Here is a 23,189-nt window from a genome sequence, read left to right as displayed (position 1 = left end):
AGTTAATCAATTGTTGCATCACAATGGGATTTTTGCACGGAGCATTGTATACGGTGCTTTTCTGGACCAGTTTTTTTTTAATGAAATCTCGAATTGCTACGCGCGGAGGCGAGACTGGGTAGAAAATTGCAGCTCGTTCGAGCTTCGTAGATCCGACGATATTGAGCGAACAAAGATTCCAAAAAATATAAACAGACAACCACGCGAGTTCAATAGAAGTGTGCAGTAATAATGAAAGTGTGTGGTGATAATGAAAGTTTGTGGTGATAATGAAAGTGTGTGGTGATAACTCCACGTGCCACACGACACGGCCCCTAGTGCAAACAACACCACCACCACAAACAACACCACCACCACAAACAACACCACCACCACAAACAACACCACCACCACAAACAACACCACCACCACAAACAACACCACCACCACAAACAACACCACCACCACCACCACCACAAAAAACACAACCACCACAAACAACACCACCACCACAAACAACACCACCACCACAAACAACACCACCACCACAAACAACACCACCACCACAAACAACACCACCACCACCACCACCACCACAAAAAACACAACCACCACAAACAACACCACCACCACAAACAACACCACCACCACAAACAACAACACCACCACCACCACCACAAAAAACACAACCACCACAAACAACACCACCACCACCACAACCAACACCACCACCACAAACAACACCACCACCACAAACAACACCACCACAACCAACAACACCATCACAAACAACACCACCACCACAAACAACACCACCACCACAAACAACACCACCACCACCACAAAAAACACAACCACCACAAACAACACCACCACAACCAACACCACCACCACAAACAACACCACCACCACAAACAACACCACCACAAACAACACCACCACCACAAACACCACCACCACCACAAACAACACCACCACCACAAACAACACCACCACCACAAACAACACCACCACCACAAACAACACCACCACCACAAACAACACCACCACAACCAACACCACCACCACCACAAACAACACCACCACCACAAACAACACCACCACCACAAACAACACCACCACCACAAACAACACCACCACCACAAACAACACCACCACCACAAACAACAACACCACCACAAACAACAACACCACCACCACCACCACCACAAAAAACACAACCACCACAAACAACACCACCACCACCACAACCAACACCACCACCACAAACAACACCACCACCACAAACAACACCACCACCACCACAAACAACACCACCACCACAAACAACACCACCACCACAAACACCACCACCACCACCACAAACAACACCACCACCACAAATAACAACACCACCACCACCACCACAAAAAACACAACCACCACAAACAACACCACCACCACCACAACCAACACCACCACAAACAACAACACCACCACCACAAACAACACCACCATCACAACCAACACCACCACCACAAACAACAACACCACCACAAACAACACCACCACCACAAACAACATCACCACCACACCACCACCACCACAAACAACACCACCACCACAAACAACACCACCACCACCACAACCAACACCACCACCACAACCAACACCACCACCACAATCAACACCACCACAAACAACACCACCACCACAAACAACACCACCACAACCAACAACACCACCACAACCAACACCACAACCACAAACAACAACACCACCACCACAAACAACACCACCACCACCACCACGACCAACACCACCACCGCAAACAACACCACAACCATCATAACAAAGGTTTATAGGTTAGATCGCATAAGTATAACTGTGTCGTAACCCTCCACCACCCAACACAGCCATTCAGTAAGGGATTTGTCAAGTTAACAAAAGACAAATAGTTCACTACTTTAGCCCACCGGTGTGTTGGAGAGTAAATCCACAACATTCACAATCTGAGTAGTACGACGTTCCGCTGGTAATTACATCAACCAGCATCATCGGGCGATTTGCCAGAATAGTGAAGCAATCCATCTGCTTCCGGTCCTAAATCGAGCAGCAGCATCTACAGCTTTAGTGCAGCCTGGAAGCGTATTATTAAGTTATACGTCTTACAACTGCATTCCTTATAGAGGTAAACGCATACTAATTAACTGATTACTAATCTATTATATAATGACAATACCCCCCCCCTCCTCTCCTCGGCCTCTGATCTCTGCACCTGATGGGTTCAGTGATGACGTCGTCCTGCTTCTGCTGCTGCTCTATCTAAGACCTGAAGCAGGTGGATTGCTTCACTTTGCTGGCAAATCGCCCGATGATGCTGGTTGATGTAATTACCAGCGGAACGTCACGGTACTTAAGTCGTAAATGTCGTGGATTTACTCTCCAACACACCGGTTAGGCTAAAGTAGTGAACTATTTGTCTTTTGTCAACGTGACAAATCCCTTACTGAATGGCTGTGTCGGGTGGTGGAGGGTTACGACACATTTATACTTAGTCCAGTTCACCATAGGTGTCCAGTTCACCATGGGAGTCCACTTTACCATGGGAGTCCAGTTCACCATGGGAGTCCAGTTTACCATGGGAGAAGTCTGCAACCTGCGGCTCTTTAAGTGGCTTTTTTTTACTACCAAATTCGAACACAAAAAAGTATTCATGATCTTAGGTTCTTGTTGTCGCCACGACGCTTGTGCCAGGCCATGTGCACCTTGAGGCCACGTGAAGTGTCGAACGCCCGCTGGCAGGAGGTCACGGGGCAGACCCAACAGGTGCCACGGGTCGACTGACCGAGATGACCGAGATGACTGGCTGATGCACCACCTGTGCCCCCTACTGTACCAACTTGCTGTGCTTTAGCCACCCGGTGCTCCGCTCATTGTTGTGAGTATCGCTCCTCTGCCCTCCGTTGTTGTTGGAGGGCGACTGCCTCCAACTGCTCAGTAGCGTCCTTCACGAGCCTCCTCCACAGAGGCCGATCTCGACACCGCTGGTACCAGTCATCGGCAAGTCCACTCAGCTCCACGTCCTCCTGTACCACATCACTCCATCTCTTCTCTAGCCCGTGCCGCGCCTGTTTAGCCCCCTCGATCCGGCCGAACAAAAGCTGTTTAGGCATGCGGTGGCTGGGCATGCGAGCTACATGACCCAGCCAACGCAGCCTTGCCTGCCGGAGGAGCTCACCGATGAGACTTTGCCCAGATCTTTCAAGGATTTGTGAGCTCCTCACACAATCCAGCCTGGTTAAACCCAGGATGGATCGTAGGCAGGCCAGCCTAAATGTTTCCAACCGGCGAAGATGCTCCATTAGGGGGGTCCACATTTCGCAAGCGTAGAGAAGGGAGGGAATGACTGTGGCCGAGAAGACCTGAAGCTTTGCACGGAGCGACAGACTAGGTAGCTTCCACACAGCGTTACGCAAACGATGAAAAGATATTGCCGTTCAACTGATTCGGAGTGAGACCTCTGCTGTTAAACTGGAGCCGGTCATAAGCACACTACCCAGGCATGGGAAACTCTCCACTCTCTCCACTACTGCCCCATCACTGATTGGGAGTTGTGGGGGTGGAGTGTCCGATGCTACAAAATACCCAGGCAGGTGCTTAGTTTTGGTGGGGCTGATGGTAAGGCCCCACCTCTTCGTGGCACGCTCCAGTCTCAGCAGCAGCATCTCCAACTCCTCCTTTGAATGACTAGCTATTACTAAATAATCAGCATACATAACGTGGTTGACCAATAGGGAGCCATCCCTTGATCGCACCTGGGCATCGATCAGCCTCCCATTATATCTGTACCAAATCGAAATTCCCCCGGTACAGCTATTGAAGGCTTCACGAACTACGTGGTCAAAATATATGTTAAATAATGTGGGAGCCAGAGGACATCCCTGTCGCACCCCAAGGTGTACAGGGAAAGGCTCTGACTCCCGGCCACGTAGTTTTACCCGGGCCCGCTCACCATCATGAAGGTCCTTAATGATCGTGAGCAGAGGGTCAGGGACTCCGAAAGCATGAAGAACAACCCAGAGCCCAGGCCTACTGAAGGTGTCTTCGGCCTTGACCAGGTCAATAAAGCAGAGATGTAGGTCTTGTTGGAATTCCCTACACCTCTGCTGTAGCAGACGGACAGAAAATATGGCATCTGTGCAGGACCGCCCTTTCCTAAAACCGCATTGGGGCTCTGCAAGCCTCTCCTCAGCGTGCCTAGCAAGGCGATGTTGAATAATCCTTGCCAGGACCTTTCCCGGCACACTGAGGAGTGAGATGCCCCTGTAGTTGTTACAGTCTGTGCGGTCCCCCTTCTTAAAGAGGGGGACCACCAGGGCATCCTTCCAATCCTGCGGAACCCATCCAGTGGTCCAGACTGTTGTTATGATGTCATATAGGGCAGTCCGTGCACAAACGCCACCCTCCCTCAGCATTTCGCTTGGGAGATCATCTCTGCCCGGTGCCTTTCCTGGTTTCAAACTCCGGATCGCCTTCAGTACTTCCTCAACAGATGGCAATTCAGCCAGCCACTCACAGGGGGTGACTTCTTCCAATATTTGAGGCACCGCAGCCTCAGCAGGGTTTATCCCCACTTTGTGCCATGATGTTTTCCTGGCTGAGGGATTTCCCCTCTCCCAGGACCTCACAGAAATGCTCAGCAAAACTGCAAACCTTTTCCTGGGGTCGGAGATTGGATCACCGTTTTTTCCCCTAATGATGGTTATAGGTGTGGCGCTGCAGGTTACTTTTTTGATGGAGTTAAATAGTGATTTGTGATCGCGGGCCACTGAGGCAGACTCCATCTCCTCAGCAACCTGCGACCACCACCCATCCTTGCAGCACCTTACAACTCTCCGAACCTCCGAGCGAAGGCTGCGGTAAGCCTCCTTATTCTCTGACGTTGGATGCTGTAGCCGATGAGAGTGGGCCTGTCGCTTTTTCTCAACTATCCTGAACACCTCCTTTGTCAGCCAGGGTTTCTGGGGAGGTCTGGACCGCATACCCAAAGCAGCCATTGCAGCTGCATGAGTCACAGTCCTAAACCTCACCCATTTATCCTCGACATCAGGAGGAGTGGGGGACGATGCCAACCCCAGCTGCAAGCGATGATGAAATTCTCGCTTGCAACTTTCATCAGGTAACTGAGGGCAGGCCACTTTAGGTTGGAATGGGGTCCTGAGTGTACACCCACCACCAGAGTAGAATAATGGCAGGCGCATCTTACAGATGACTAGTCAATGGTCAGAGGGCAGATCAGCTCCATGGTAGGTCCTGGTGTCAAGGACATGGGCTCGCAACTGCTGGTCTGTCACTATGTAGTCCAGCAGATGTTCTTGCTTGGCCCCGGCATGCATTCATGATGTTGTGTGGATGCGCCGATGCCGGAAGAGCGTGTTGGTAATTACAAGCCCATGGGCTGCACAAAAATCTAGCAGCCTCCTACCGTTGTTATTGAGCTGATCTGGCACATGCCTTCCAATCACTCCAGACCAGGTGCCAGCATCATGACAAACTCGGACATTGAAGTCACCCAACAAGATGACTCTGTCCCGAGTGGCCACTTTAGCCAGCACCTGTGACAGGAGGTCATTGAAGACATCTGGCTCATTGGCTTTTCCTGCATCCCTCCACGGATGTTCGTCTTCGGTGGGGACAGAAGTAACCACGACCACCACTCCTCGTCTCCGGTTGATGGGAAGGCGAGCCCAAAGTATCCTGGGGCTTACAGCTTCCCACACCTCACCGCCACGCTCCCACGCCCCCTTCATTATTTTGTTCAGCAGAAGAGCCACACCCTGTTTGGCAGTCTCTTGCCCCGAGTGGAGGACTGTCCACCCCTCATGGTGGCAGGAGTCAGAACTGGTCCACCGGACCTCCTGAATGCCACAGAGATCCAGGCGGTACCGGTCCAGCTCCCGACAAAGAAGTGGCAGCCTCTCCTCCGCAGTGAGCGTTCGAACATTCCATGTGGCCATCCGTAGTGGTTTTTCGTTGTTTCTGGAGGAGCCCCGAGGGTGAAGATTCAATCTCCTGGCTCCGCCAATTGGGGTTTGTCCAGGAGACGTCATAGACGCCTGTCCCCCCGGGGCCTCCGGAACAAGCTTATTTGTTACATTTTTACGTTTCATTCGTAGTTTAGTGGTAATGAATTGAATGTGGAGGAGTTACCAGCCCCTCGCACCCGTCCAGAGCCCCCGTTTAGCCACTGTCGTGGTCACAGATGCCATGAGGGGAGAGGCCAATGGGCATTGGCCCTCCCCCTATAGCACTGTTCACGACAGTGTTGCCTATCCGGCACCGTGAGGAGGTAGGGGGTTGTTTTGCCACTACAAACATCACCACCACCACAAACACCACCACCGCAAACAACACCACCACCACAAACAACACCACCACCACAAACAACACCACCACCACAAACAACACCACCACAAACACCACCACCGCAAACAACATCACTACCGCAAACAACACCACAAACAACAACACCACCACAAAAAACACAACCACCACCGCAAACAACACCACCACAAACAACACCACCACCATCATAACAAAGGTGTTTTGGGTTAGATCGCGTAAGTATAAATGTGTCGTAACCCTCCACCACCCGACACAGCCATTCAGTAAGGGATTTGTCACGTTGACAAAAGACAAATAGTTCACTACTTTAGCCCACCGGTGTGTTGGAGAGTAAATCCACAACATTCACAATCTGAGTAGTACGACGTTCCGCTGGTAATTACATCAACCAGCATCATCGGGCGATTTGCCAGAATAGTGAAGCAATCCATCTGCTTCCGGTCTTAAATCGAGCAGCATCTACAGCTTTAGTGCAGCCTGGAAGCGTATTATTAAGTTATACGTCTTACAACTGCATTCCTTATAGAGGTAAACGCATACTAATTAACTGATTACTAATCTATTATATAATGACAATACCCCCCCCCCTCTCTTTTCCGCCTCTGATCTCTGCACCTGATGGGTTCAGTGATGACGTCGTCTTGCTGCTGCTGCTGCTCTATCTAAGACCTGAAGCAGGTGGATTGCGTCACTATTCTGGCAAATCGCCCGATGATGCTGGTTGATGTAATTACCAGCGAAACGTCGTACTACTCATACTACTCAGATTGTAAATGTTGTGGATTTACTCTCCAACACACCGGTTAGGCTGTAGTAGTAAACTAAGTGGCGTTTTGTGCAGGTGACAAATCCCTTACTGAATGGCTGTGTCGGGTGGTGGAGGGTTTTGACACATTTATACTAACGCGATCTAACCAAAAAAACCTTCATTATGAATGATATTAATCAGGAAAGCCTGCCACGTGTTAAACAAACACCACCACCACAAACGACACCACCACGACCACGGGCCATGTGCACATCGTACTAAACAACAGACAAAGGTCCCCGTACAGCCTGTAACCTGTTGGTGGTGGTGGGGGGAAGTGCTGTTCGTGCCAGGGGTCGGCAACCATCGGAGTCCAATTTACCATGGGAGTCCAGTTTACCATGGGCAGGAGTCTGCAACCTGCGGCTCTTTAAGGGGCTGTTTTTTACTACCAAATTCGAACACAAAAAAAGTATCTTCTTGTTGTCGCCACTGACATCACCACGACGCTTGTGCCTGGCTATGTGCACCTTAAGGCCACGTGAAGTGTCGAACGCCCGCTGGCAGGTCACGGGGCAGACCCAGCAGGTGCCACGGGTCGACTTACCGAGATGACCGAGATGGCTGGCTGATGCACCACCTGTGCCCCCTACTGTACCAACTTGCTGTGCTTTAGCCACCCGGCGCTCCGCTCGTTGTTGTGAGCGTCGCTCCTACGCCCTCCGTTGTTGTTGGAGGGCGACTGCCTCCAACTGCCCAGTAGCGTCCTTCACGAGCCTCCTCCACAGAGGCCGATCTTGACACCGCTGGTACCAGTCATCGGCAAGTCCACTCAGCTCCACGTCCTCCTGTACCACATCACTCCATCTCCTCTCTAGCCCGTGCCGCGCCCGTTTAGCCCCCTCGATCCGGCCGAACAAAAGTTGTTTAGGCATGCGGTGGCTGGGCATGCGGGCTACATGACCCAGCCAATGCAGCCTTGCCTGCCGGAGGAGCTCACCGATGGAACTTTGCCCAGATCTTTCAAGGATTTGTGAGCTCCCCACACAATCCAGCCTGGTTAAACCCAGGATGGATCGTAGGCAGGCCAGCCTAAATGTTTCCAACCGGCGAAGATGCTCCATTACACACAGACACACACACTCACAGACACACACTCACTCACAGACACACACACGCACAGACACACACACGCACAGACACACACACGTACAGACACACACCCTCACAGACACACACACAGACACACACACACACGACACACACACACTCACAGTCACACACGCGCACGCACAGACACACACACACAGACACATACACACTCACACACTCACAGACACACACACTCACAGACACACACACGCACAGACACACACACGCACAGACACACACACGCACAGACACACACACGCACAGACACACACACGCACAGACACACGCACGCACAGACACACACACAGACACTCACACAGACAAAGATCCCCCATATAGCCTTAACAGACTGTAGGGGCAAGTGCTGTTAGCGAGCACCTATGAAGGCCGCAACGGTACACGAGGGGGTGGGTGGCCAGCACCACGCCCGACCGCCTTTGTCTCCCCAGTGGCGATGTTTACGGACCGCACCAGGTACTAATTTGAGGCTGAGTCGACCTAGGGGAGGCCCAGGACCGGTTCAGATAATCGTCACTGGTGTTGGCCGTGAGCGGGAATCGAACTCGGATCGCAGGGTTCATAGCGCAGCGCGCTAACCGCTACACTACCGCTCCCCACGAGGTGGGACACGTGACGAGGTGGGACACGTGACGAGGTGGGACACGTGACGAGGTGGGACACGTGACGAGGTGGGACACGTGACGAGGTGGGACACGTGACGAGGTGGGACACGTGACGAGGTGGGACACGTGACGAGGTGGGACACGTGACGAGGTGGGACACGTGACGAGGTGGGACACGTGACGAGGTGCTGCAGTGTCCCAGCAGGATTCCGATCGGAGAGCAAACTCCGAGCCGGTTTGTGGCATTCACCGCCTCGTCAGCAGTGCAGGGTTCGCTTTCACCGGTCAGTGCTCATGAGCTGCTGCATGTTCGAAAGCGCTGCGCTACGAACCCGGCGAGCCGTCCTGGGCCTCCCCTAGGTCGACTCAGCCTCAAACGAGTACCTGGTGCGGTGTGTAAACATCGCCACGTAGGGAGACAAAGGCGGACGGGCGTGGTGCTGGCTACCCACCCCCTCGTGTGCCGTGCCGACCTTCATAGGTACTACTCGCTAACAGCACTTGCCCCCACAGTCTGTTAAGGCTACCCGGGGGATCTTTGTCTTGTTTTGTGTGTGTAGGTTGGTGTCCTTCTTTCGCACCGTACGTAGTTGCGAGTCGCTGTGGGTTTTAGTTGAGTGTGGAGGATGGGTAATCATGTAAGGATAGCCTCAACTTTATAAACTTTATAATTATGTAAGAATAACCTCAACTTTATAAAGCGTCTTTCATCTTGAAGTATCGCAAAGCGCGGAGGACGGTCTTGTTGGCAATACTATTGTTGACACATCGGGGGGGAAGAGAGACGCGTGGGGGAGTAGGAGGAGGAGGAGTTGGTGCCAGAACGATGCAACTTCGTTCCCGAGGCAGAATTACGCGTTCAATTACGAGGAAAGGTAAAATGTTCTTATTTTTATTACATTCCACGCTTTTTATTAAACTCACTGTCTGTTGTTGTCGTTGTTGTTGTATCCTCAAATCTTGCAACTCAATTTTAATAAATGTTTTCTCCTACAACATCAGAGTGCAGCGCCACATTAAATACGCACTACAATGACAATAGTTTAAAGCGATTTGAAGCATGTTTTATTATTTGGGGGGTAGGGGGGCAGAGCTTTGTGACGTCATATTTGAGGGGGGGGGGTCTGACTTGTTGTGACGCCCTGTGACAAGGCGGGGGGGGGGCGTTCAAAAATTGTCCAAAATCGCGTGACGTCATTTATGGACAGCCCCTTTAAAAAAGAAAGTGGTGGGTGCGTGCCGCTCGGCAGAGGTGTCCCCCGCATGAGCGCCCGTCGCACACAACATTGGCCTCGTGAGAGGGCATCGAGATTTACGACTCGGCCATGACCGTGACATTCCACAGCGGCCCTCTGCGCGAGACGATCAGTAACAATCGTGGCCGCCACGACGTCACGTGAGAGGTCGAACGGCCTCTCACGTTCACCACCACCACTCCCGTTCACCACCACCACTCCCGTTCACCACCACGTCTCCCGTTCACCACCACCACTCCCGTTCACCACCACCACTCCCGTTCACCACCACGTCTCACGTTCACCACCACCACTCCCGTTCACCACCACCACTCCCGTTCACCACCACCACTCCCGTTCACCACCACCACTCCCGTTCACCACCACCACTCCCGTTCACCACGTCTCACGTTCACCACCACGTCTCACGTTCACCACCACCACTCCCGTTCACCACCACGACTCCCGTTCACCACCACCACTCCCGTTCACCACCACCACTCCCGTTCACCACGTCTCACGTTCACCACCACGTCTCACGTTCACCACCACCACTCCCGTTCACCACCACCACTCCCGTTCACCACGTCTCACGTTCACCACCACGTCTCACGTTCACCACCACCACTCCCGTTCACCACCACCACTCCCGTTCACCACCACCACTCCCGTTCACCACCACCACTCGCGTTCACCACCACCACTCGCGTTCACCACCACCACTCCCGTTCACCACCACCACTCCCGTTCACCACCACCACTCGCGTTCACCACCACCACTCCCGTTCACCACCACCACTCGCGTTCACCACCACCACTCCCGTTCACCACCACCACTCCCGTTCACCACCACCACTCCCGTTCACCACCACCACTCCCGTTCACCACCACCACTCCCGTTCACCACCACCACTCCCGTTCACCACGTCTCACGTTCACCACCACGTCTCACGTTCACCACCACCACTCCCGTTCACCACCACCACTCCCGTTCACCACCACCACTCCCGTTCACCACCACCACTCCCGTTCACCACGTCTCACGTTAACCACCACGTCTCACGTTCACCACCACCACTCGCGTTCACCACCACTCCTGTTCACCACCACCACTCCCGTTCACCACCACCACTCCCGTTCACCACCACCACTCCCGTTCACCACGTCTCACGTTCACCACCACGTCTCACGTTCACCACCACCACTCCCGTTCACCACCACCACTCCCGTTCACCACCACCACTCCCGTTCACCACCACCACTCGCGTTCACCACCACCACTCCCGTTCACCACCACCACTCCCGTTCACCACCACCACTCGCGTTCACCACCACCACTCCCGTTCACCACCACCACTCCCGTTCACCACCACCACTCCCGTTCACCACCACCACTCGCGTTCACCACCACCACTCCCGTTCACCACCACCACTCCCGTTCACCACCACCACTCGCGTTCACCACCACCACTCCCGTTCACCACCACCACTCCCGTTCACCACCACCACTCCCGTTCACCACCACCACTCGCGTTCACCACCACCACTCCCGTTCACCACCACCACTCCCGTTCACCACCACCACTCCCGTTCACCACGTCTCACGTTCACCACCACGTCTCACGTTCACCACCACCACTCCCGTTCACCACCACCACTCCCGTTCACCACCACCACTCCCGTTCACCACCACCACTCGCGTTCACCACCACCACTCCCGTTCACCACCACCACTCCCGTTCACCACCACCACTCGCGTTCACCACCACCACTCCCGTTCACCACCACCACTCCCGTTCACCACCACCACTCCCGTTCACCACCACCACTCGCGTTCACCACCACCACTCCCGTTCACCACCACCACTCCCGTTCACCACCACCACTCCCGTTCACCACCACCACTCGCGTTCACCACCACCACTCCCGTTCACCACCACCACTCCCGTTCACCACCACCACTCGCGTTCACCACCACCACTCCCGTTCACCACCACCACTCGCGTTCACCACCACCACTCCCGTTCACCACCACCACTCGCGTTCACCACCACCACTCGCGTTCACCACCACCACTCACGTTCACCACCACCACTCCCGTTCACCACCACCACTCCCGTTCACCACCACCACTCCCGTTCACCACCACGTCTCACGTTCACCACCACCACTCCCGTTCACCACCACCACTCCCGTTCACCACCATGTCTCATGTTCACCACCACGACTCACGTTCACCACCACCACTCCCGTTCACCACCACCACTCCCGTTCACCACCATGTCTCATGTTCACCACCACCACTCACGTTCACCACCACCACTCCCGTTCACCACCACCACTCCCGTTCACCACGTCTCACGTTCACCACCACGTCTCACGTTCACCACCACCACTCCCGTTCACCACCACCACTCCCGTTCACCACCACCACTCGCGTTCACCACCACCACTCCCGTTCACCACCACCACTCCCGTTCACCACCACCACTCGCGTTCACCACCACCACTCGCGTTCACCACCACCACTCCCGTTCACCACCACCACTCCCGTTCACCACCACCACTCGCGTTCACCACCACCACTCCCGTTCACCACCACCACTCCCGTTCACCACCACCACTCCCGTTCACCACCACCACTCGCGTTCACCACCACCACTCCCGTTCACCACCACCACTCGCGTTCACCACCACCACTCCCGTTCACCACCACCACTCGCGTTCACCACCACCACTCACGTTCACCACCACCACTCCCGTTCACCACCACTCCCGTTCACCACCATGTCTCACGTTCACCACCACGACTCACGTTCACCACCACCACTCCCGTTCACCACCACGTCTCACGTTCACCACCACGACTCACGTTCACCACCACCACTCCCGTTCACCACCACCACTCCCGTTCACCACCACGTCTCACGTTCACCACCACGTCTCACGTTCATCACCACCACTCCCGTTCACCACCACTCCCGTTCACCACCACCACTCCCGTTCACCACCACCACTCTCGTTCACCACCACGTCTCCCGTTCACCACCACGTTCACCACCACGACTCACGTTCACCACCACGTCTCCCGTTCACCACCACTCCTGTTAACCACCACCACTCCCGTTCACCACCACCACTCCCGTGCACCACCACCACTCCCGTTCACCACCACCACTCACGTTCACCACCACCACTCCCGTGCACCACCACCACTCCCGTTCACCACCACTCCCGTTCACCACCACCACTCCCGTTCACCACCACCACTCACGTTCACCACCACCACTCTCGTTCACCACCACGTCTCCCGTTCACTACCACCACTCCCGTTCACCACCACCACTCCCGTTCACCACCACGTCTCCCGTTCACCACCACCACTCCCGTTCACCACCACCACTCCCGTTCACCACCACGTCTCCCGTTCACCACCACGACTCCCGTTCACCACCACTACTCAAGTTCACCACCACCACTCCCGTTCACCACCACGACCATTACCACCACCACGACCACCACCACCACCACGACCACCACCACGACCACCACCACGACCACCACCACGACCACCACCACCACGACCACCACCACCACCACCACGACCACCACCACCACCACGACCACCACCACGACCACCACCACGACCACCACCACCACGACCACCAACACCACCACGACCACCACCACCACGACCACCACCACCACGACCACCACCACGACCACCACCACGACCTCCACCACCACGACCACCACCACCACGACCACCACCACGACCACCAACACCACCACCACCACCACGACCACCACCACAACCACGACCACCACGACCACCACCACCACGACCACCACCACCAAGACCACCACCACCACGACCACCACCACGACCACCACCACGACCACCACCACGACCACCACGACCACCACCACGACCACCACGACCACCAACACCACGACCACCAACACCACCACCACGACCACCACCACCACGACCACCACCACGACCACCACCACCACGACCACCACCACCACGACCACCACCACCACCACGACCACCACCACCACGACCACGACCACCACCACCACGACCACCAACACCACGACCACCAACACCACCACCACGACCACCACCACCACGACCACCACCACGACCACCACGACCACCACCACGACCACCACCGCCACGACCACCACGTCCACGACCACCACCACCACCACCACCACGACCACCACCATCACGACCACCAACACCACGACCACCAACACCACCACCACGACCACCACCACCACGACCACCACCACGACCACCACGACCACCACCACGACCACCACCGCCACGACCACCACGTCCACGACCACCACCACCACCACCACCACGACCACCACCATCACGACCACCACCACCACGACCACGACCACCACCACCACCACCACCACGACCACCACCACCACGACCACCACCACGACCACCAACACCACCGCCACGACCACCACCACCACCACGACCACCACGACCACGACGACCACCACCACCACGACCACCACCACCACGACCACGACCACCACCACCACCACCACGACCACCACCACGACCACCACCACGACCACCACCATCACGACCACCACCATTACGACCACCAACACCACCGCCACGACCACCACGACCACCACGACCACGACCACCACCACCACCACGACCACCAACACGACCACCACCATCACGACCACCACCATTACGACCACCAACACCACCGCCACGACCACCACGACCACCACCACCACCACGACCACCACCATCACGACCACCAACACCACCGCCACGACCACCACCACGACCACCACGACCACCACCACGACCACCACGACCACGACGACCACCACCACCACGACCACCACCACCACGACCACGACCACCACCACCACGACCACGACCACGACCACCACCACCACGACCACCACCACGACCACCACCATCACGACCACCACCATTACGACCACCAACACCACCGCCACGACCACCACGACCACCACGACCACGACCACCACCAGCACGACCACCAACACGACCACCACCATCACGACCACCACCAACACCACCGCCACGACCACCACGACCACCACCACCACGACCACCACCATCACGACCACCAACACCACCGCCACGACCACCACCACGACCACCACGACCACCACCCGACCACCACCACCACGACTATATAGTATAGGAGTGTAGAATGTAGTGTATATATTGTACTCTATAGTAGTGTAGTATGTAGTGTAGCGTATAGTGTATTGTATAGGAGTGTAGTATGTAGTGTATAGTGTACTCTATAGTAGTGTAGTATGTAGTGTATAGTGTATATTGTATAGTAGTGTAGTATGTAGTGTATAGTAGTATGCATGTTGAACTTCTTTCGCACCGCACGTAGCCAACCGTGCTAATCGGAGGTGCGTTGGGTGCGACCTACGGATTCAATGCCGCACTCTGCAGCTGTAAATCAACCATCGCGACGACCGTGGTGCGTGCGATGTTGTTGTTGATGTTGTCGATGTTGTTGTTGTTGCATTGAGGCCAAGGCCGTTGAATGTCCCCACAGGAAGCGGCGAGCTCCCTTCAAGACGCGCAGCTCCCACGCAGGTACAGCACGCGAGACGGCGAGAGCGAGCGGGAGCCACGTGACATTTGTGCACCACGGATCCCGGCTGCCCGAGTTTGATTGCCCACTCACGGCCTCCCGTCTCACCCACCCGCTCACTTGCTCACCCACTCACTCACTCACCCACCCACCCCCTCACCCACTCACCCACCCACTCACCCGCTCACCCGCTCACCCACCCACCCACCCACTCACCCACTCACCCGCTCACTTGCTCACTCACTCACCCACTCATTCACTCACCCACTCACCCACTTACTCACTCACTCACCCACTCACCCACTTACCAACTCACCCACCCACTCACCCACTCACTCATTCACCCACTCACCCACCCGCTCACTTGCTCACCCCGCTCACCCGCTCACTCGCTCACGCGCTCACCCGCTCACTTGCTCACTCACTCACTCACTTACTCACCCACCCACTCACCCACTCACTCACTCACTCACTCACCCACTCACCCACTCACTCACCCACTCACTCACCTACTCACTCACCCACCCACTCACCCACCCACCCACCCACTCATTCACCCACTCACTCATTTGCTCACTCACCCGCTCACTCATCCACTTACCAACTCACCCCCCCCTCCCCGTCGACGCTGGGTGGCCGGCACGTGGCCTTCATAGGTGCCCGATAACAGCACTTGCCCCAACAGCTGCTCCAGGCTATACGGGGGGACTTTGTCTTTGTGCGAGCAGCCCCGGAGGAGGCTCTGGTCTCGGGGCGTCTGGCATCCCCAGCGGACAGGTCGCCGCTGCTGCTGCCGCCGCCTGGGGGGGCCCTCGTGGCACGGAGCAAGCTCGGCAAGCCTCCCAGAGGTGCGTGTGTCAGTGCGTGTGTCAGTGCGTGTGTCAGTGTGTGTGTGTCAGTGTGTGTGTCAGTGCGTGTGTCAGTGCGTGTGTCAGTGCGTGTGTCAGTGTGTGTGTCAGTGCGTGTGTCAGTGCGTGTGTCAGTGTGTGTGTCAGTGTGTGTGTCAGTGTGTGTGTCAGTGTGTGTGTCAGTGCGTGTGTCAGTGCGTGTGTCAGTGTGTGTGTCAGGGTGTGTGTGTGTGTGTCAGTGTGTGTGTCAGTGTGTGTGTCAGCGTGTGTGTCAGTGTGTGTGTCAGTGTGTGTGTGTGTGTCAGTGCGTGTGTCAGTGTTGTGCATCAGTGCGTGTGTGAGTGTGTGTCAATTTATTACCACGAAACTACGAATTAAACGTAAATCTGTAACAAATAAGCTTGTCCCGGAGGCCCCGGGGGAACAGGCATCTATGACGTCTCCTGGACAAACCCCAATTGGCGGAGCCAGGAGATTGAATCTTCACCCTCGGGGCTCCTCCAGAAACAACAAAAAGCCACTACGGATGGCCACGTGGAATGTTCGAACGCTCACTGTGGAGGAGAGGCTGCCACTCCTTTGTCGGGAGCTGGACCGGTACCGCCTGGATCTCTGTGGAATTCAGGAGGTCCGGTGGACCAGTTCTGGCTCCTGCCACCATGAGGGGTGGACAGTCCTCTACTCGGGGCAGTAGACTGCCAAACAACAGGGTGTGGCTCTTCTTTTGAACAAAATAATGAAGGGGGCGTGGGAGGTGTGGGAAGCTGTAAGCCCCAGGATACTTTGGGCTCGCCTTCCCATCAGCCGGAGGCGAGGAGTGGTGGTCGTGGTTACTTATGCCCCCACCGAAGATGAACATCCGTGGAGGGATGCAGGCAAAGCCGATGAGTCAGATGCCTTCTATGACCTCCTGTCACAGGTGCTGGCTAAAGTGGCCACTCGGGACAGAGTCATCTTGTTGGGTGACTTCAATGCCCGAGTTGGTCATGATGCTGGCACCTGGTCTGGAGTGATTGGAAGGCATGGGCCAGATCAGCTCAATAACAACGGTAGGAGGCTGCTCGATTTTTGTGCAGCCCATGGGCTTGTAATTACCAACACGCTCTTCCGGCATCGGCGCATCCACACAACATCATGGATGCATGCCGGGTCCAAGCAAGAACATCTGCTGGACTACATAGTGACGGACCAGCGGATGCGAGCCCATGTCCTTGACACCAAGACCTACCGTGGAGCTGATCTGCCCTCTGACCATCGACTAGTCATCTGTAAGATGCGCCTGCCATTCTTCCACTCCGGTGGTGGGTGTACACCCAGGACCCCAATCCAACCAAAAGTGGCCTGGTCTCAGTTAGCTGATGAAAGTTGCAAGCGAGAATTTCATCATCGCTTGCAGCTGGGGTTGGCATCATCCCCCACTCCTCCTGATGTCGAGGGTAAATGGGCGAGGTTTAGGACTACGACTCATGCAGCTTCAATGGCTGCTTTGGGTATGCGGTCCAGACCTCCCCAGAAACCCTGGCTGACAGAGGAGGTGTTCAGGTTAGTTGAGAAAAGCGACAGGCCCACTCTCATCGGCTACAGCATCCCACGTCAGAGAATGAGGAGGTTTACCACAGCCTTCGCTCGGAGGTTCGGAGAGCCGTAAGGCGCTGCAAGGATGGGTGGTGGTCGCGGGTTGCTGAGGAGATGGAGTCTGCCTCAGTGGCCCGCGATCACAAATCACTATTTAACTCCATCAAAAAAGTAACCTGCAGCGCCACACCTATTACCATCATTAGTGGAAAGAACAGTGATCCAATCTCCGACCCCCAGGAACAGGTTTGCAGATTTGCTGAGCATTTCTGTGAGTTCCTGGGGGAGGGGATATCTCTCAGCCAGGAAAACATCATGGCACAAAGTGGGGATAACCCTGCTGAGGCTGCGGTGCCTCAAATATTGGAAGAGGTCACTCCCTGTGAGTGGCTGGCTGAGGTGCCACCTGTTGAGGAAGTACTGAAGGCGATCCGGAGTCTGAGACCAGGAAAGGCACCGGGCAGAGATGATCTCCCAAGCGAAATGCTGAGGGAGGGTGGCGTTTGTGCACAGACTGCCCTATATGACATGATAACAACAGTCTGGACCACTGGACGGGTTCCGCAGGATTGGAAGGATGCCCTGGTGGCCCCCCTCTTTAAGAAGGGGAACCGCACAGACTGTAACAACTACAGGGGCATCTCACTCCTCAGTGTGCCGGGAAAGGTCCTGGCAAGGATTATTCAACATCGCCTTGCTAGGCACGCTGAGGAGAGGCTTGCGGAGCCCCAATGCAGTTTCAAGAAAGGGCGGTCCTGCACAGATGCCATATTTTCTGTCCGTCTGCTACAGCAGAGGTGTAGGGAATTCCAACAAGACCTACATCTCTGCTTTATTGACCTGGTCAAGGCCTATGATTCCATCAGTAGGCCTGGGCTCTGGGCTGTTCTTTGTGCTTTCGGAGTCCCTGACCCTCTGCTCACGATCATTAAAGACCTTCATGATGGTGAGCGGGCCCGGGTAAAACTACGTGGCCGGGAGTCAGAGCCTTTCCCTGTACACTTTGGGGTGCGACAGGGATGTCCGCTGGCTCCCACATTATTTAACATCTATTTTGACCACGTAGTTCGTGAAGCCTTCAATAGCTGTACCGGGGGAATTTCCATTTGGTACAGATGAAGTATTGGAAATGACGGCAGGAAACTCCTTGACGGGTAACACACTTCTTTTATTAAATCTTCGCTTATCTCGATACAACGTGTAGTCTCTATTCTTCCGCGTACGGTCACCAGACACCGGTACAACTCGTAACCTCTTTTCTTCTTATAACACACCGTACTGAACTCGTGTAGACTCCAAGCCTCTGGCTACACACGCCTCACTCGTCTCGTGTAGACTCGCCTCGTGTAGACCCTATGCCTCTGGCTACACACACATCACTCGTCTCGTGTAGACTCTTCTCGTGTAGACCCTATGCCTCTGGCTACACACACATCACTCGTCTCGTGTAGACTCTTCTCGTGTAGACCCTATGCCTCTGGCTACACACACATCACTCGTCTCGTGTAGACTCTTCTCGTGTAGACTCGTCTCGTGTAGACCCTACGCCTCTGGCTACACCCATATCCCTCGTCTCGTGTAGACTCTAGGCCCCGGCTACACACTCGGCATGCTGACACTGCATGCTCACACTACCCCCGCCTCTGGGTTACACAGAGTCCCGGTCCTCGCAGGACAGCGGGACTAGGTACCGCAGCGCCCTGGCTCTTCCTCCCGTCTTCAGTCTTCGCTGGTTACACTCTCCCCGTGCGCCTGTGCGCATCCCCTTATATAGTCGTTCCTCCCGGGAGACGGAGCGGATGCGGACCTCGATGCGAGCATCGCTTGTTAGTGAACCAATCACAACGCGCTATCTCTACGATCCTTTTTCCCCAACGCGTGTTTTCACTCACCAACCAATCACGCCGCGCTGCCACTCGATCACTCCCACACCAGCACGTCACCGGCACCCAGCCAATCAACATCACACAACCCACGATCCCGCGCTGACCCCTGATCCCTCACCGTCAGCGCGCGTCACCACACACACATCCAATCACAACGCGCTGGCACCCGATCGCTACCCCAGCGCGTATCACCACTACACAGATATAATGGGAGGCTGATTGACGCCCGGGTGCGATCAAGGGATGGCTCCCTATTGGTCAACCACGTTATGTATGCCGATCATTTGGTAATAGCTGCTCATTCAGAAGAGGAGTTGGAGACGCTGCTGCTGAGACTGGAGCGTGCCACTAAGAGGTGGGGCCTTACCATCAGCCCCACCAAAACTAAGCACCTGCCTGGGTATTTTGTACCATCGGACACTCCACCCCACAACTCCCAATCGGTGATGGGGCAGTAGTGGAGAGAGTGGAGAGTTTCCCATACCTGGGCAGTGTGCTTATGACCGGCTCCAGTTTAACAGCAGAGGTCTCACTCCGAATCAGTCGAGTGGCAATATCTTTTCATTGGTTGCGTAACGCTGTGTGGAAGCTACCTGGTCTGTCGCTCCGCACGAAGCTTCAGGTCTTCTCGGCCACAGTCATTCCCTCCCTTCTCTACGCTTGCGAAACGTGGAGCCCCCTAATGGAGCATCTTCGCCGGTTGGAAACATTTAGGCTGGCCTGCCTACGATCCATCCTGGGTTTAACCAGGCTGGATTGTGTGAGGAGCTCACAAATCCTTGAAATATCTGGTCTAAGTCCCATCGGTGAGCTCCTCCGGCAGGCAAGGCTGCGTTGGCTGGGTCATGTAGCCCGCATGCCCAGCCACCGCATGCCTAAACAGCTTTTGTTCGGCCGGATCGAGGGGGCTAAACGGGCGCGGCACGGGCTAGAGAAGAGATGGAGTGATGTGGGACAGGAGGACGTGGAGCTGAGTGGACTTGCCGATGACTGGTACCAGCGGTGTCAAGATCGGCCTCAGTGGAGGAGGCTCGTGAAGGACGCTACTGGGCAGTTGGAGGCAGTCGCCCTCCAACAACAACGGAGGGCGGAGGAGCGACGCTCACAACAACGAGTGGAGCGCCGGGTGGCTAAAGCACAGCAAGTTGGTACAGTAGGGGGCACAGGTGGTGCATCAGCCAGTCATCTCGGTCATCTCGGTCAGTCGACCCGTGGCACCTGCTGGGTCTGCCCCGTGACCTCCTGCCAGCGGGCGTTCGACACTTCACGTGGCCTCAAGGTGCACATGGCCTGGCACAAGCATCGTGGTGACGTCACCGCCACTTAGTGGCGAATGGCGGTTGTTGTTGTTGTCAGCACGTGTTTCAGTGTGTGTGTCAGTGTGTGTGTCAGCACGTGTGTCAGTACGTGTGTCAGCACCTGTGTCAGCGTATGTGTCAGTGTGTGTGTCAGTGCGTGTGTCCGTGCGTGTGTCAGTGCGTGCGTGTGTCATTACGTGTGTCAGTGTGTGTGTGTCAGTGTGTGTGTCAGTGTGTGTCAGTGTGTGTGTGTCAGTGCTTGTGTCCGTGCGTGTGTCAGTGCGTGTGTCAGTGTGTGTGTCAGTGCGTGTGTCAGTGTGTGTGTCAGTGCGTGTGTCAGTGCGTGTGTCAGTGTGTGTGTCAGTGCGTGTGTCAGTGCGTGTGTCAGTGCGTGTGTCAGTGTGTGTGTCAGTGCGTGTGTCAGTGTGTGTGTCAGTGCGTGTGTCAGTGCGTGTGTCAGTGTGTGTGTCAGTGCGTGTGTCAGTGCGTGTGTCAGTGCGTGTGTCAGTGTGTGTGTCAGTGCGTGTGTCAGTGTGTGTGTCAGTGCGTGTGTCAGTGCGTGTGTCAGTGTGTGTGTCAGTGCGTGTGTCAGTGCGTGTGTCAGTGTGTGTGTCAGTGCGTGTGTCAGTGTGTGTGTCAGTGTGTGTGTCAGTGCGTGTGTCCGTGCGTGCACGTGCACGTATGGGGTAGCGGTAAACATCGCCACGAAGGGAGACAAAGGCGACCGGGCGTGGTGTTGTGCCACCCACCTATCCCCTCGTGCCGTGCCGGCCTTCGTAGGTGCAGCTCGCTCTCAGCACTTGCCCCAACAATATGTTAAGCCTATACGGGGGATCTTTGTCTTGTGTGTGTGTGTCTAGGGGTGCCAGTGCCCAGCGATGGGGAGCTGCTGTCGGTAATGAGCGCGCGCCTCGCTCAGCTGGAGCAGCGAGTGAAGCTCTACGCTCACGAGGTTCACGACAAGGTGAAGCAAGCACAAACACAGCACCTCTCTGTGTGTGTGCGTGTGCCTCTCTCTGCGAGTGCTGCTCGCTGACAGCACTTGCCCCAACAGTCTGCTGAGGCTATACGGTGGATCTTTTTCTTTCGTGCTGAGCACTTGCCCCAACGGTCTGCTGAGGCTATACGGGGTATCTTTGTCTTTGGTGCTGAGCACCTGCCCCAGCAGTCTGTCCAGGCTATACGGGGGATCTTTGTATTTGGTGCTGAGCACTTGCCCCAACAATCTGTTGAGGCTATACGGGGGATCTTTGTCTTTGGTGCTCAACACTTGCCCCAACAATCTATCCAGGCTATATGGGGGATCTTTGTCTTTGGCGGAGGCACGCCTTCCGCCTCCTCACTGCTGATATTTACTCACCCAGGTGCTTATCGAAGGCTAAGCAGACCTAGGGGAGGCCCAGAACCGGTTCAGTATATTCGTCACCGATGTTAGCCGTGAGTGGGAATCGAAGCCGGGTCGCCGGGTTCATAGCTGAGTGCGCTAACCACTGCACCACCGCTCCCCGCTGCTGGGGCAAGTGCTGTTAGCGAGCACCTATGAAGGCCGGCACTGTGGCACACGAGGGGGTGGGTGGCCAGCACCACGCCCGGCCGCCTTTGTGTCCCACGTTGGCGATGTTCACACACCGCACCAGGATCTCATTTGAGGCTGAGTCGACCTAGGGGGAGGCCCAGGACCGGTTCAGATAATCGTCACCGGCGTCGGCCGTGAGCGACAATCGAACTCGGGTCGCCGGGTTCGAAGCGCGGCCGCCGCTCCCCACCAGCACGGCACCTACGCACGCGCCACCGCGGTATTAACCAGGGCCGCCCACTGGAG

The 23,189-nt window shown here is 55.7% G+C and overlaps 1 protein-coding gene across 1 annotated transcript in view; it reads left to right on the top strand.

The window, feature by feature from the left end:
• UBXN11 (UBX domain protein 11) overlaps positions 1-23,189 on the top strand; it is a 63,858-nt gene that overhangs the window by 4,651 nt on the left and 36,018 nt on the right. The window contains exons 2-4 of the mRNA XM_078618380.1: positions 15,722-15,762; positions 16,489-16,608; positions 22,228-22,331. Of these exons, the coding sequence (XP_078474506.1) occupies positions 15,722-15,762; positions 16,489-16,608; positions 22,228-22,331 (265 nt within the window). The remainder of the gene's footprint in view (positions 1-15,721; positions 15,763-16,488; positions 16,609-22,227; positions 22,332-23,189) is intronic.

Source organism: Lampetra planeri, chromosome 57 (genome assembly GCF_965212315.1).
Source record: "Lampetra planeri chromosome 57, kcLamPlan1.2.h2, whole genome shotgun sequence".
Lineage (NCBI taxonomy): Eukaryota > Metazoa > Chordata > Hyperoartia > Petromyzontiformes > Petromyzontidae > Lampetra > Lampetra planeri.
The sequence above is the reverse complement of the archived record's forward strand: the minus strand, read 5'-3'. Positions and strand labels throughout refer to the sequence as shown.